At 39.6% G+C, this 15,680-nt stretch overlaps 1 protein-coding gene across 2 annotated transcripts in view; it reads right to left on the minus strand.

Annotated features, from left to right (window-relative positions):
* gpsm1b (G protein signaling modulator 1b) overlaps nucleotides 1–15,680 on the minus strand; it is a 59,961-nt gene that overhangs the window by 34,656 nt on the left and 9,625 nt on the right. The window contains exons 1-3 of one of the 2 annotated variants that reach the window (XM_017702895.2): nucleotides 7,326–8,261; nucleotides 5,922–6,143; nucleotides 1,793–1,928 (exon numbers count right to left, since the gene is read on the minus strand). In XM_017702895.2, coding sequence (XP_017558384.1) covers nucleotides 1,793–1,928; nucleotides 5,922–6,143; nucleotides 7,326–7,474 — 507 coding nt within the window. In that variant the 5' untranslated portion in view covers nucleotides 7,475–8,261. Of the gene's footprint in view, nucleotides 1–1,792; nucleotides 1,929–5,921; nucleotides 6,144–7,325; nucleotides 8,262–15,680 lie in introns of those variants that run through there. The other variant, XM_017702896.2, reaches the window with a different exon arrangement.

Raw genomic sequence — 15,680 nt, forward strand, 5'->3', positions numbered from 1 at the left:
TGTGGGGTTTCAAAGACTGGGAGTGGGGCCAACTTGTCTGAGCGTTCTAAGACAACCAATTTTAACTCAATCAAATATGTCTTTCATTATCAGTAACAGTATTATCATGGCAAAAGCTGCCGAGTGTACATCTAGTTGTACACTGAGTTGACTGATTAAATTTACAGTGGGCTTAGCCACCTGCAGACGTGCTGACATTCTAATATTGATCGTAGGATAGCACCCCTGTGTGAAAGGAAAGACCTGCCATTTCTCAGCGCACCATCTGGCAGGGAGCTTTGTGGACCACTGTGGATAGAAAGCTTGCAGGAAGAAGAGTGTGTATGTGGAATTAAGCATCAGCATTAAGCATTGTTTTGGGAGTCAAGTTTCATAACAGGGCCAGGCTTTTTTTTGAGTGAAAGCAGACTGACCTTCACTGACCCTGACCCAATATTTTGTGATAAACGTAACAATATTAGATAAAGGAATGAAAAAAAATGGAGCCAAGAAATTACTGAGTAATATTTAAAGAGTAATTATTACTCGAGGGATTGAAAGGGTTCCTGCAGTAGCTGATTTTTCATCACTAAAAATGAAGAGTCAGCTTAACTTATTAAGTTATATTATAATGTATTATAATGTAACCTTTTACACGGCTTTTCTTGAGTTAAGTAAACTTGAGGACACTTGAGTTCTCCCAATTCAAACTCCTTATTTGAGCCAAACATTTTTTACTTCTGTATCTCAGACATACAAACAATACAGAACTTCTCTGCCGCCAGAATAAAATCTTATATCTCAAAAATGATCATTTTACAGGAGAAGGAAAAAATATACTTTCCTTTTAATGTAAGTCAATGGAACCAGAATTTTTTACCAGTAATTTTGGGTCATTTCCTTCAGTCCATTCATCGTGAAGTTTACAAACATTGTAAAAGGCCACAGGTATTTTGAAATTATGTCAAAAACTGAAAAACAACAAATGTGTTCTCAATTGCTGGGATTTTTATCCTCTTGGGCTCATAGTTATTGATGGCTGTGGCATCGCTGGGATTCAAACTCATGACCTCCTGATGGGTGAATGCTTAAACGACTATGCCAGGTGAACTCTAGTGTCCTCGAGTTGAAGCATCTCAAGAAAGATGCACTGCGATAAGTAACTCATTTTAAATTGAGCTGATTTTCATTTTTACAGTGAAACTTTCTGTGTAATTTAGTGTGTGCTATATAAACAGAATCATTCAGATTGGTTCGCTGTGAAATGGTGCAGATTTCTTTACAGCGTTGGTGATAGGAACCAGGGGTCACCATGACTACAGCAGAAATATAGCCACTACATTTTCTATCCAAAACCACCAATGAGCCTACACAAGCCTTTTGAGTTGTATATGAAATGTTGACGATGGTAAAATAGTGATGAATCTAAAAAGACTTTTTTCTTTGGGGTCTCTTTGTATCCCTCTGCAGTGAACGGATGTCTCAGACATCAGGCAGTGCATTCATAATCATTTCACGTAACAACTTTCAGTGAGGGAGATTTTAGAGTAGGATGTCTGGCTCCTATCAGCACCACTGTGAACAATTCTGACCTAGTAAGTTTCTCTAGAACAGAGCGTTTCACACCAAACCACTCTGAATGGCTCCGTTTACATCTTAATCATTAAATGATGTCAACATTTTGAACGAGTGGCCCCTACAAGATTCACCTTTAAGATCAGTTGATTAGAGGCTTTTTTGCATATTCAGAATATTACCAGTGCATCTAGACAGTTCTCACTGATTGATATGCTGCGCAGTGAGGTCCTCCTACCTTGTCTCCTTGCTCCTGGGAGATGTCCAGGTGTCTCTGACAGCACACAGCCGCTTCGTCATAGCGTCCAAGGACCTTCAGAGTGTTGCCCAGGTTCCCGCTCGCTTTCCCCTCCCCTATCCTGTCTCCTATTGTCCTACAGAGAAAATAAAGCTGTCAAATAAATCTGCTTCTCCACAGACACCTGTGCCTTACTGTTGTCTACTAATCACAGCGAAAGACGGCAATGAAGTTAAAGGGCATACATTCTACATATTTCTTGCCTTTTATTTGTTTTTTTCCTGATGTTGACTAATGACATCTGTGTTTAAGAACCAAAAATAATCATAATTCATTCTGCATGACCATTTTCCAGCCTCTTTTTATCCCTTAGAATTAAACAGGCTGTTTTTGTTTCTGTGCCTTTAGGACTGATGTGTGTAAATGAGCTCTGTTCTGATTGGCTGCCCTATATTACGCGTCATTAGAAAAGCAGTTTGGGCTAAAACACTCCTTATAACTTCAGTCTGACTTCATTAGACAGGGCTAAAGTGCTTTAAGCTGAATAGGTGTGATGGCTTTGAAATCAGACACTCCCAGAGCAGGCTGTGGTTAAAATGTTCAATAAGGGCTAATTGAGAATTGTAGCACAAAAACAGGCAAGAGTTCATACATGGGCAAAAAGGGCAATGCAGGCTAAACTAAATCAGAATGCAAGAACACAAGCAAGAGGTCACTACAGGAAAGAGAAAACAGGGTCAAAAGGGGGTCAGGCTAGAATCGAGAACGAGAAAACGAGAAAGAAAACAAAACAATGTCAAACACAGAAATAAAGGCTTGGCGATGCACAGTAGACTGATACAGTACTTTCGCAATGAGGCTACAGACACAAACAAGTTCTACAGGCACTATAACAGGTGTCAACAATCAACAGGTGCACTGGAGCATGGATAGGTGGATGGTTGAGAGTCTGTGGTCATGTGATTTCCCAGAGGATTCTGGGAGTTGAAGTTTTGAACAGAGTGAGGAGTGTTAGTCTCTGCTAAACCAACAGGAGGCAGGACAATAGGTGGGTATACACTCACCGGCCACTTTACTATTTATTAGGTACTGTTCAGTTGCTTGTTAACACAAATAGCTAATCAGCCAATCACACGGCTGCAACTCAGTGCATTTAGGCATGTAGAGGTGGTCAAGACAACTTGCTGAAGTGCAGACCGAGCATCAGAACGGGGAAGAAAGGGGATTTAAGGGACTTTGAACGTGGCGTGGTTGTTGGTGTCAGACGGGCTGGTCTGAGAATTTCAGAAACTGCTGATCTGCTGGGATTTTCACGCACAACCATCTCTAGGGTTTACAGAGAACGGTCCGGAAAAGAGGAAATATCCAGTAAGCGGTCAGTTGTGTGGACGAAAAAATGCCTTGTTGATGTGAGAGGTCAGAGGAGAATGGGCAGACTGGTTCCAGATGGTAGAAAGGCAAAAGTAACTCAAATAACCAACCAAAATCTCTGAGGGACATTTCCAACACCTTGTTGAAAGTATGACACAAAGAATCAAGGTAGTTCTGAAGGCAAAAGGGGGTCCAACCTTTTACTAGCAAGGTAATTAGGTGTACCTAATTAGGTGTAAATGCTCTATCACAATCACAAACAATTCAAAGTATCCTGTAAATAATCTGTTAAATAGAAGAATTATAACCGTGCAAACATTCCCATTCGGAAAGTTCTGCATGGGCGTCGCATCACAGTGAAAGTTTATAATGTTCCACGTAGCAGAGCAGAAACTGGTCTGCAGAGGAGACGAAGTTTATGCTCTGATCTTTAAAAGACGGCTGTGGGACAGACGTCCAGCTTATGTATCTCAGAACACAACGTCTTCCTCTCTGCCTTCTTTAATAAGTACATGTAAAGGACGTTTTCCTGAGTGTGACATCATTTTAAAGTAATTAAAAACTAGTCTCACTCTGACTGGACTCAAGTGATACTCATTCTCATGGTAATATCATTTTGGATCATAGGATCGTATTACTTGTAGTGCGCATGTTAACTGAGATTTTTCATCAGATTGTTGAGTAGAGATTGTTGTGCATATGCACACCTCAGTCTTAATCTATAGTCAGAATGTATTCAATAGGATTGGCAAAAATCTTTGCATGTAAACACAGCCGATGTTTTCAAAGCTTAACATTGTTCACATTCTACATCAAACTCTTATTTCAAAAAGTTAAGAAAATGTTGTTTTTCCTGATGTGGGGCCTTTAGTCTTCTTGTCCCTCCTTACATTTTCTTTGATTATATCTGACTTACAGCTCACTGCAACAAGTGGAGTGTCCATAACCACATTTGTATTTGTAAATAGAAGAAATATTTATTATGATATGAATTTGATAAAAAGTTGTTGTGCAGCCTTGTTTTGCTGAAAGAAAACGTATATAAAAATATATTTTAAAAAGTAATATTATTTTTTTTATACATTTATATTTTATATAAAATATTTATATAAAATTATATACATTTTTAGAATGTCTGTCATTTTTAACTTTGAAACTGTCTATATAATAACAATACATATAAAAGACTTAATATTCACACAATATAAATCAAATACAAATGGAATTTATTTTAGAGGTATATAATTTGCCTTTGCATATAATTTTATGTAATCCAACCAAAAAAAAATCCTATGAAGTACTAATGAAGTAAGATTCTGTTTGGTTCTGGTTCTGGTTCTGTTAAAAAATTTCTTAACCAGATCTAGACTGATCTACTATAACCAGAGCTAGAAAAGATATTTATCCTGCTAAACAGCTTCTCAGCTTCTCCATTAATAGCACAGGCTTAATGAAAAAAGATAAGATACTTCGTCTTTAGGCAGCAATCCTAACCGTGCACTAATAAAAAAAATAATAATAATAACATTCAAGTAGAACAAAAGAATAAAAGAAAGATATTAGCTAAAATAAAATGGAAGATATTAGAAAGAAAAGACTATATAATTTAATTTATTGCCTTTCTAATTGGGTAATAATTCAAACAATGCATTAACCAAAAAAGCTAATGTAAAATGCAATATAACAGAACGAAGACTATATATTTTGAAATAATAAAAATGTAAAATAAAAAGGGATGAATATAGGAGAATATAGCAGCTGCAATATTGCACATGAGGGTATTGCACATTTGCATGGTAGTGATCGTATTTACACGTATAATAAATGCATGTTTAATAAATAAATGTAAAAGTGCCAGTGAATGTAAAAATCTTTTAATATTAGTGCAGATAAAGCTCAGTTCCTCTGTTGTTAGTGTGTAGGTGTCAGTGTACAAAGTCAGTGTTGGGCAGTGTTCAGTTTTCTTATTGCACTGGGGTAGAAGCTGTTCAAAGCCTTATACTGTAAGACGGTACTAAAAAACTGACGACTATGTCTTGAATGTCTTACACCTTTCAAATGCCTGTGTTTTTATGAAAATGAATGTACTGCAATCAATCAATCAATGAGTGATTCAAACAACAGCCATTCAGAGAGCTAGAAGAAGAGCCGTTATGTTCATAATGTTGGATCCAGACGTCAAAGCTTCTCTTTATAATTTCAGCTCAGCTGTCAGTTTGTAATGAAATATTTCTCCAGCTTTCATGTAATATCAGTGTTAATCCCCAGTTTGTGCTTTCACTGTGTATAAAAGCACAACAGGTCCAATAAGTCTAGCCTTGTTTGTGTCATGTGATCTGAGGGGGGGTATCAGTCCTTATTCGTAGCTCAAACTTTTTGTGTGTGTTATTCTCTCTCTTTACCTTGTCGTCTAGTGTGAACGCCCACACGACAAAAAGACGTGTTCTGTGACAAACTGATGTTAAGATTTCATAAATCTGTTAAGATTTTAAAATTCATGTAGCGCATACCCAGCCTAAACCACAATAAAATCACTGTAACACACACCCTCTCGCGGCTTACTGCTCTAACATCTAATATTAGTAACTCCACCTCCACTAACACTGTTTGTACTCACAGAGCTACTGGTGACCATGACTCTGTTTGTACAGCTCCTGATAAGTTCATTAAAAGCTCATTAATTTATCCACAATGAAGTCTAATGATCCATTACAGGTGCATGATTTCCAGCATATAACGTCATGTCCTTCATGCTTACCTGGCCAACGTGAGATCATGTCGGTGGTACTCAAGAGCCTTGCCGTACTCTTTGAGGTAGAAGTATGCATTGCCCAGCTGGCTGTAAATGGCACTCAGGGTCTTTAGATCTTCGGTCCCCACCTGAACAGCAGCCTCAAAGAACGCTGTCCCACCTTTAAAATCTCCTGCTTTACAAAGCCTCTCTCCTTCCAAAGCCAGTTCCAGACAAGATGCCTCCATCCTGATGAGAGAAAGAGAAGGTCTTTAAGTTATAAAATGTTTGGGGAGCAATCCCAATTGTTTCGCTCAGAAATAACATCATAATTTCACTTATAATACGTTCTTTATTCTTATTGAAAAATACAACCAGGCAGAATATTATTTTTGTCAGGAGGCCATAGGCCACAAAGGCCAAAGCTTGCCATATTCATTGCTACTTCCTCTCTAGCAAAACAACTGCCCTTATACCATTTATATTTACCCTGCAGGCTTGCCAGGCAGTAATATAGTCTGATGTAGCTGACTTTCAGCTGCCTGAAAGCAATTCATGTAACACAAAGGTCATAAAAAATTTCCCCCAAGAATTCTGAAAAAGCATAAAAATAATAACATTCACTGCTGTTCTTAGAAAAAGAAAAGGTTCTTCTATCCTGAGATTGTCAACCTCTGAACTCATAATGATGTGACTATGATGCTTTAGGAAACGTAGAGATGCACAATGATACCAGTATCAGGAACGTTCATGTTTAGATTTCAGAATCTGGCCAAATTTTTTATATCTGGCAGATGTTTACATCTGACCCATAATTTTAAGTGATATTCAGTGGTGCATTAATCATACTGCAGAAGAGCAAAAGGTTTAGGGGACAGTGGGCAACTGCGCCAAACAGTTTCTCTAAACAGTTTCTACAATTTTTAAAATGTCCGTGGATCGCCACTGGCACTGACATAAATGCATGTACAAATACTTAATATTAGGATTGGCCCATAATTCACATATTGAAGCATCCCTAAGTCAAAGCCTCAAGAAATCATAAATTTTACAACAATGCAATCCAAAATCAATGATTTTGACATCTAACAGGATTAAAGAGAATAAAAGAGTATTTTTATGGTTGAAAATTGCCTGACGTTTACATTTTCATTTATTTAATTTATTTAATCATCATTTTATTTAAATATTATTACATAAAATTCTAACATCCAAAAGTCAACACAGTTGAATCACTGCCTTCAGATCAGTGCATCACAATGCACTCTATATTTCACAAACTGCATGAGTTCTATCAAATGAAACAACAACTAAGGTCTTGATTGACAAGCATCATGGGTTCTGCCCCACTTCCTGCAGCTCAGTGTAGCTTTAACAACTGATTAGCCGACTTAATCTGGGCCAAATCATCTGCCGGTGTCCCACATGTACCTGTGTTTCTGTTTAACACGAGTCTTCTCCACATAGAGTCCCAGCTCCATTCGAAGAGGTTTCAGTGTGGCTTGAGGTCTGGGGCCACGATGGACCAACCTGCACAGTGCGATCTGTGCCTCACTCAGGGGACAGGCTTCAGTGGACATGGTATCGTTCAAGCTTATGCTAACACATGCAAAGGCAAGCCAGACTTGTCACGCAGTGAGTGACTACAGAACCTAGATATTGCGAGACAGTGGATTTTTTTTTTACAGGACCATGAAATGACGATGGATGGAGTCTTGAAGAAGCTATCAAATGTAAGGTATCCTCAAAGTCTTAGAAGATCAGATACTGTATGCAGGTGGGAAGACAGACAGAGTCGTGAAGAAACTATCAAAAGTAAGGTATCCTCAAAGTCTTAGAAGATTAGATATTGTATGCAGGTAGGAAGACAGAGTCTTGAAGAAACCATCAAAAACAAGGTATCCTTAAAGCTTTAGAAGAATAAGATATTTTATGCAGGTGAGAAGACAGACACAGTCTTGAAAAAACTATCAAAATCCTGATGTCCTCAAAGTCATGTTAGATTGCCATCTGTAAGCAAAATCTCACCACCCAACAACAAGAGATTCACAAGAACCATAAGATCAAGAGGTTCTTTTGTAGAAGGCAGAACTTTAAATCCCAAATGATGAACAGAACCAGAGACCTTATGTAATATCTGAAGAAAGGGTGTTATTTTGGAAAGCTTACAATCTGTAACACCCACTGGACGGTCCACCAATGCTGCTTCAGTCAAAAATCCATTCTGTTGCAAGAATCCTCCACCCACAAGTTCTGCTTCCAACGCTCTACAAAAGAAATCCAGCAAATACAAAGCAGGCTATAGCAGCCTAAGTCATAGGATAATCCTTGTTGAAGTCAGAGCTCCATGCCTTGCATTGTGAATCAAACAGAGAGACTGGTCTGATGGCAGGATCCTGGGTGATGGCGAATGACGGAAGTGTGACACCAGCATTGCTCAGCACAGCAAATGCGTCTGTAAGAGCCACAAGCTGCCCTAATTCTCCAGTGTGCCGCTGCTTGAAGGACACCCGGAGTATTGGACACTCGGCTAATCCGGCACCTGCTGATCCTGACAGATATTCAACTGAAACTCAAACCCGGAAGAAGGGCACAACCCCACAGGGAACTCCACAGAGGTTCATTCATAACACATGGACCAGTAAATGTGCTGTGAAACAAACTCACAAACAGATCCAAGTCTGCAATCACAAATGTTGCTTAACACCAGACATCAGTCAATTTATCCCTCAGAGAACAGGTCCAAAAGACCATAAATTTCAGAGATGTTTCTCTGACCTTCACTGGTGCACACACTTCCATCTCCATCTATTAGATGAATAAGGTGGTTTCTGTATCTGATTGCTCAGTTACCATTTCAGCAAGACTTACGGTAAAAAAATGTACCAAATCATTTAGCAAGCCAGATGCTCAAGAGAGAGCCTCTTGAAGATTTGATGATAGACTACAGAGAGTGTTTCATGCCTCGTTCTGTTTGTGCAGCAGGGGAGCCTTGGGCATTGAGTGAAGTTGGATGAGAGGGAATGGTACAGAAATTAGATGAAGCACTACCACTGCATGCAAAACCACATCTGTGTCAGTGCTGACAGGAAATTGGAAAAGTTCATTTTACTGCTCTTTTAAATCAAGCTTAGTTCTCAGACACAATAACCAGAGTACTGACATGTCATGGACCAGTAACGTCAGACTCCAGGTTTGGAGGACAAGAGCACTCATTTAACTGCTTGAAATTGTGACCGGGGTACCGAAATTAGTGATTTTGTTTTAACAGGACTGTAAAATGTGCTTGTATATATGTTTATATATGAATGGTTCATTCCAAATTGCATTACAGACCACTTTAAAGAATTCTCTTTTTTCATTATAGGTTGTTGGGAGTGTGTTTTACACTTATAAGGCTAAATTATTTATCAAGGTTATTAGAAAATAAAAATGTGTTTTCCACTATGCATTGGCTGTTATTCTTTGATACATTTAAATGTGTCACAAATGGATATGAATTATGGAAAGAAACTCTTCATGTGTACACTGAAAAAATGGTACTGTCCATGTAAATATAGATCCTCATGGTACAAAAGATCTTTAGAAATCTACCCTCAGCACAGTCTATTAGCTCCAATGATGTACCATAAACAAGCTTTCAGTCCATTCACTGCCCCAGAGGAAAGGGACATCGTTGTACCTTTTCACAAGTTTTTTTTAAATGTAGAAAAATAAAATTAAATCCAGGAGGCAGTGCAAGGTGTATGGAGAGACTTCGACCCAAAAATGTAGAAAAGTATTTGGTCGTCTACCTTCTCACACATATGAACTTGAGTGACATCCCATTCTTAATCCATACGGTTTAATATGATGTCGGCCCACCCTTTGCAGCTATAACAGTTTCAACTCTTCTGTGAAGGCTTTCCACAACGTTTAGGTGAATTTTTGAACATTCTTCCACGAGAAGGCCTGGCTTGTAGTCTCTGCTCTAATTCATCCCAAAAGTGTTCTATCGGGTTGGGGTCATGACTCTGTGCAGCCAAGTCAAGTTCTTCCACACCAAACTCGCTCATCCATGTCTTTATGGACCTGCTTTGTGCACTGGTGCTCAGTCATGTTGGAACAGGAAGGGGCCGTCCCCAAACTGTTCCCACAGAGTTTGGAGCATGTAATTGTCCAAAATCTCTTGATGCTGAAACACTGAGAGTTCCTTTCACTGGAACTAAGGGGCCAAGCCCAACTCCTGAAATACAACGCCACACCATAATCCCCCCTCCAATAAACTTTAAACTTGGCACAATGCAGTCAGACAAGTACTGTTCTCCTGGCAACCGCCAAATCCAGACTCGTCCATGGGATTGCAAGATGGAGAAGCGTGATTCGTCACTCCAGAGAGCTTGTCTCTACTGCTCTAGAGTCTAGTGGCGGTGCTTTATATCACTGCATTTGATGCTTTGCATTGCGCTTGGTGATGTAAGGCTTGGAAGCAGCTGCTCGGCCTTGGAAATCCATTCCATGAAGCGCTCTACAGACTGTTCTTGAGCTAAGTTTTTCAGAAATTTGGAGGTCTGTAGCCATTGATTCTGCACACTATGCACCTCAGCATCCGCTGACCCAGCTCTGTCATTTTACGTGGCCTACCCCTTCACGGCTGAGTTGCTGACATTCCCAATCACTTCCACTTTGTTATAATACCACTGACAGCTGACTGTGGAATATTTAGTTGTGAGGAAATTTCACAAATGGACTTGTTGCACAGGTGACGTCCCATCACGGGACCATGCTGGAATTCACTGAGCTTCTGAGAGCGACCCATTCTTTCAGTAATGTTTGTAGAAGCAGTCTGCATGCCTAGGTTCTGGTTGTATGCACCAGTGGCCATGGAAGTGATTGGAATAGTTCAATTCAATGATTTGCATGGGCAAGTGAATACTTTTGGCAATATAATGTATTTGTAACAGAATGTACTACAAATACGTTCCATAACCACAAGCACAGAAGATGCAGCCTTGAGATTAGCACTGCATTGAAAACACTTGTACCCTGAAAGGTACAGTTTCATTTATACAACAAAAACGGGTTGTTACGGATGTGACAAAGAAGGCAGAGCTGGCTAAATAGGCTACTCTATCTGGTCCAAGCTAGATCCAATAAGAGTGAAAATAATATTTCTCTGACAAACTAACATGTTGGCATATTGCTGCTGTTGGAACAAAACCTCATATCCCCATTTTTTGTCATTTTTCAGCTTTTGACAGAACATTTGAAAGTACCTGTTGCCCTTTACATTGTGTGAGAATTTAATGATAACTTACCATTAAGTTACCATTTGAGATACAAGGTTCTGTTCCGAAAGAAACGATATTGCTCACTGAGGAAAAAAGATCTTGCAAAAAAGACGACAAGTCCCCAACTTAATCCACCTTATTAGCTCATCTGAAGAGGCAGCCTCCAACATGAAAACTTACCAAGCTCTCTGGGCTGTTTTTGAGTAATAAAATTTTCGCCAGTACCATCAAGTATTGTAAGCTTTTTTTTCTTCCGTCTCTGTGTTTAATTAGAAATCCATTTGTGAATTCATGACATTAGTCTGAATGCACATCCATAATGTGAAAGCCTTGACTCAGCCACATGAACCCATCTGGACTTTTGAGATAAGCATGCTGAGCAATACCACAATGAAAGAAAATATACCATATGTCTGATTGCACATTTGCATATTGCCGCTTTGTCAGTGTTGCAGACCTAAATTCAAGTCTTCCAGGTCTTGAGTTTGACCCCTCTGACTTACATAACACATGCATATCACGGCAGGGAGTCCTGTCACTGTCAAAGTCCCCTCGTTCTTTACTGGTGCACACACTGTGCCCTGCGAGACGATTAGTCGATCATGTTAACATATGTTCGCCTGCTTAATGCGACATACCCTTCCGTCTCATACAAAGGCCATGCTTTCCCTGGCATTCACAGCGTTTGATCTCAGCACTACACATGAACGTGAGGCAGTCTGGCGACCTGCTGAGCTGATGAACTGTCCCGCAGTGTGGCAAAATCCATGTCTATTAAACCAGCACAAGGTCAGGACCCCAATGAATCATTAAGAGTGGACGGGAAGTATTCAGAGTTTAGCGTCTTGACTGGCATATCTAGATCCAGCTTGTGTTTAAACCAAATATCCTGAGGTGGATCATATATTTTATGAGCCAGCGATAACACACAATAATCGGCCTGTGTATGTGCTATAGAAACAGACAATTTTGGGAAAGGGTGCTCAATGTGCGTTATATTTAACTGTGAACAGCCACAGCTGCTCTTTGTGGTGTAGGATGAGATTATTCACTGGATAATCCAGAATTAAAGCAAATGAGATTTAAAAACCAGCAGGATTACAAACTAGCTGGCCAATTAGCTGAGAGTGCTGAGATGAAAGCGCCTGCAAGACGGGCAATTTAGTGTTAGCGCAATTACTGCAAGTGCAATTAGCAAGAGACATATGGACAGTTACACGAGACAGAGATCTTATTGTGTATATAGTCATAGATACATTGGGTGCAAATAGGCCTGTGCTGGTAGCAAAAACCTGGTAACACTTTCTACGAATGTCCCGTTTGTAAGCATCTATAAACACATTCATCAATGTTATAATGCATTCATAAGGCATATAACATGGCTATAAACATGTATAATAATGCATTACATGTTATAACCATGCTTATTATGCATTATGAATTATTAACATGCATTATGAGCACTGTTCATTACAAATGATAAGAGCTCATAAGTTGTATTATTCTGCTTTAAGTGATGCATACTGTACTAAAGCCTCCTCCAGTGTTAAGAGTGGGGCTTCAAGTTGAAGTATTACATACATAATAACATACATAATAATGCACATCACAGGCTTCAGATGTCAGATTTTAAAGTAGTGTTGCCATCAGTATTGTTTTTGTACTTGTTTTGCTGTGATGTAACATTAAAAGTGAGAGCGCTGCTTAAGAAAAGCACATTGTAGCAGTAATTCTATTCTAGGGGTCTAGATATTCGATTTATTATGCCTTATGAATGCATTATAACATGTTATAAACGTGTTTATAGACGCTTACAAACATCTTCTTCTTCTTTCGGCTGCGCCCTTTAGGGGTCGCCACAGCGGATCATCTGCCTCCATCTTGCCCTATCCATTGCCTCCTCTACTTTTACACCAACCATCTCCATGTCCACCTTCACTACATCCATAAACCTTCTCTGAGGTCTACCTCTTCTCCTTCTGCCCGGCAGCTCCATCTCCAACATTCTTTGCCCAATATATCTACTATTCCTCCTCAACACATGTCCAAACCATCTCAACCTGGCCTCTCTGGCTTTATCTCCAAACTGCTCCACCTTCACTGTCCCTCTGATCTGCTCATTTCTAATCTTGTCCATCCTTGTCACTCCCAACGAAAACATAACATTCATAAAAAGTGTAACCAAAAACCTCTTATTAGGGTAGCCATGTAGAAAGGAACCTCAGTAAGCGGGTAAATCATGTTTTTGGGGGTGTTTTTTTGCTCACAATATTTCAAGACTTTTATGATACGAAATATGTATCACAATATTTTGTTTTTCTAAGGTTTAAGATGTTGGAATGGACTTGGGAAAAATCCCCAGTAGTGCCAGGATAAAAATATTATCAAATGTATTTTTTTCTTTTTTTAATATAACATTACACACACTCTACTGCATTAAATACAATTACACAGAGTTAAGTTTGTCCTCTTTGTAAAGAAATGTGAAGTTGGTCAGGTTTCAAGTACTTATAATATTTACTACACGCTCAGAAAAAGAATATTGTAAGATAATTAAACATTATTTCTATTATAATGACAAATTAACATATATTATAGGGTTTGCTACCATCAACATAATAGCACACTTCAGTAAAAGTTGAGGCTGTAGTTTGGTGTGTTACTGTGTGTTGCGCTAATACGAGTGGATCAGACACAGCAGTGCTGCAGGAGTTTTTAACACCTCAGTGTCACTGTTGGACTGAGAATAGTCCAACAACCAAAAATACCCAGCCAACAGCGTCCTAAGGGCAGCGTCCTGTGACCACTGATGAAGGTTGAGAGGATGACCAACACAAACTGCAGCAGCAGATGAGCTGTCGTCTCTGACTTTCCATCTACAAGCTGGACTGACAAGGTAGGAGTGTGTAATAGAGTGGACAGTGAGTGGACACAGTGTCTTAAAACTCCAGCAGCACTGCTGTGTCTGATCCACTCATACCAGCACAACACACAAACACACCACCACCACCACCACCACCATGTCAGTGTTGCTGCTGAGAATGATCCACCACCCAAATAATACCTGCTCTGTGGGGGTCCTGTAGGGGTCCTGACCATTGAAAACCAAGGTAACAAAGTATGCAGAGAACAGTCTGTAATTGTAGAACTACAAAGTGCTCCTGTGTGGTCAGTGGTGTGGGTAAAATGGACAGTGAGTGTAAAAATGAGGAGGTGCTGGTCACTGTATATGTGCGTATACATCAGTGCTGCTGAAAATTTAACAAGACCTTTTAAAAAGGCAGTCAATTCAGTCGTTTTTATCCACATGTGTGGCATTTAAATTTCCATTCACACATTCCTGCTGCCTCCCACACATTCGTGTAGTTATTTCAATGCACGATCACATGATGAAAGGGTATCTAAACCCAAAAGATCCAAGCAGGTAAAGATGAAAACCAATCCTGCTGAAGCGGTACAGGCGGCTGGCTAAATGTAGCTCAGTCTAAACCACATCAAAGGCCAGGATATGAACTCTGCAGCAAATGCAGGCCAGCCAAATAAAATAAGCCCAGCTTGTGCAAATAGCAGAAACACAGTGGAGGCTGACAGGCACACGGTTCAAAAGCAGGTTTAGATCTCCAGGGCAAGCAGAGGCTTTTTACCAAATAATAACTCTCCCACAAAAAGTTCTGGTCTTCACATATTAACACGAACGTCAACAGTGGATTCGCATTCAAACAGAAACTGCCAGCACCAGAATTTCACAGCGGGCGCTGTTTTAAAAAGGTCAGGGAGCGGGCAGTATCTTACAGATTTTTAAATACGTTTCCTGACCACTGGCAGACATTTATATGGGCTTCTCGTTAATTTAATGAGCTTTGACTTCTTAAAGGATAATTCTAGCGAGGCAACTGCTGTAAACATCTCAGTGCTGCCAAGGGTGGCGAAAAACAACACAAATGACAATCGATAAACATTAACAGGAACAGATAGCAGGAATTAAGAACCGAGGTAGTAAATCAGACCAATCCAGCCTGCGGTGTTATGTGAGTACGGAACAGAGGGTCGTAAAGAACCATCACTTACTGGAAAAATTCACTAACAGATCATATATCTATGGAAAAAATATCTGCTTACATCGAACACAAAAATACTCAATATGACCTGATCTGGACATTAGCTCTTTACACCAGTAACTAAAGTCCCACTACCTTAACTTTACTGGAGAAGCTGTCATACTAAGATCCAACAACCAGTCTCAAACTACTCTACACATTAAAGTGAACATGTCACAGACACCAAGCTCGTTTATATGCACTTAATGATTTGAAAACTCTGATTTTGTCAGTCAGCATGTACTTGAGTAATCAGATAACAGGAAGCTCTAGGTCTACAGGAGTCAGTCAGTAACCAGATTTCTACTTTAAAACCAGCCAATAAACTCACAGAAGACGTGACGTGAACGTAACGCAAAATGCAAACTTCATGCCGCAGCTTTTCGTTTTAAACATCGCACCGTTTTACCTGAAAATAT

The sequence above is a fragment of the Pygocentrus nattereri genome, chromosome 23, assembly GCF_015220715.1.
Source record: "Pygocentrus nattereri isolate fPygNat1 chromosome 23, fPygNat1.pri, whole genome shotgun sequence".
Lineage (NCBI taxonomy): Eukaryota > Metazoa > Chordata > Actinopteri > Characiformes > Serrasalmidae > Pygocentrus > Pygocentrus nattereri.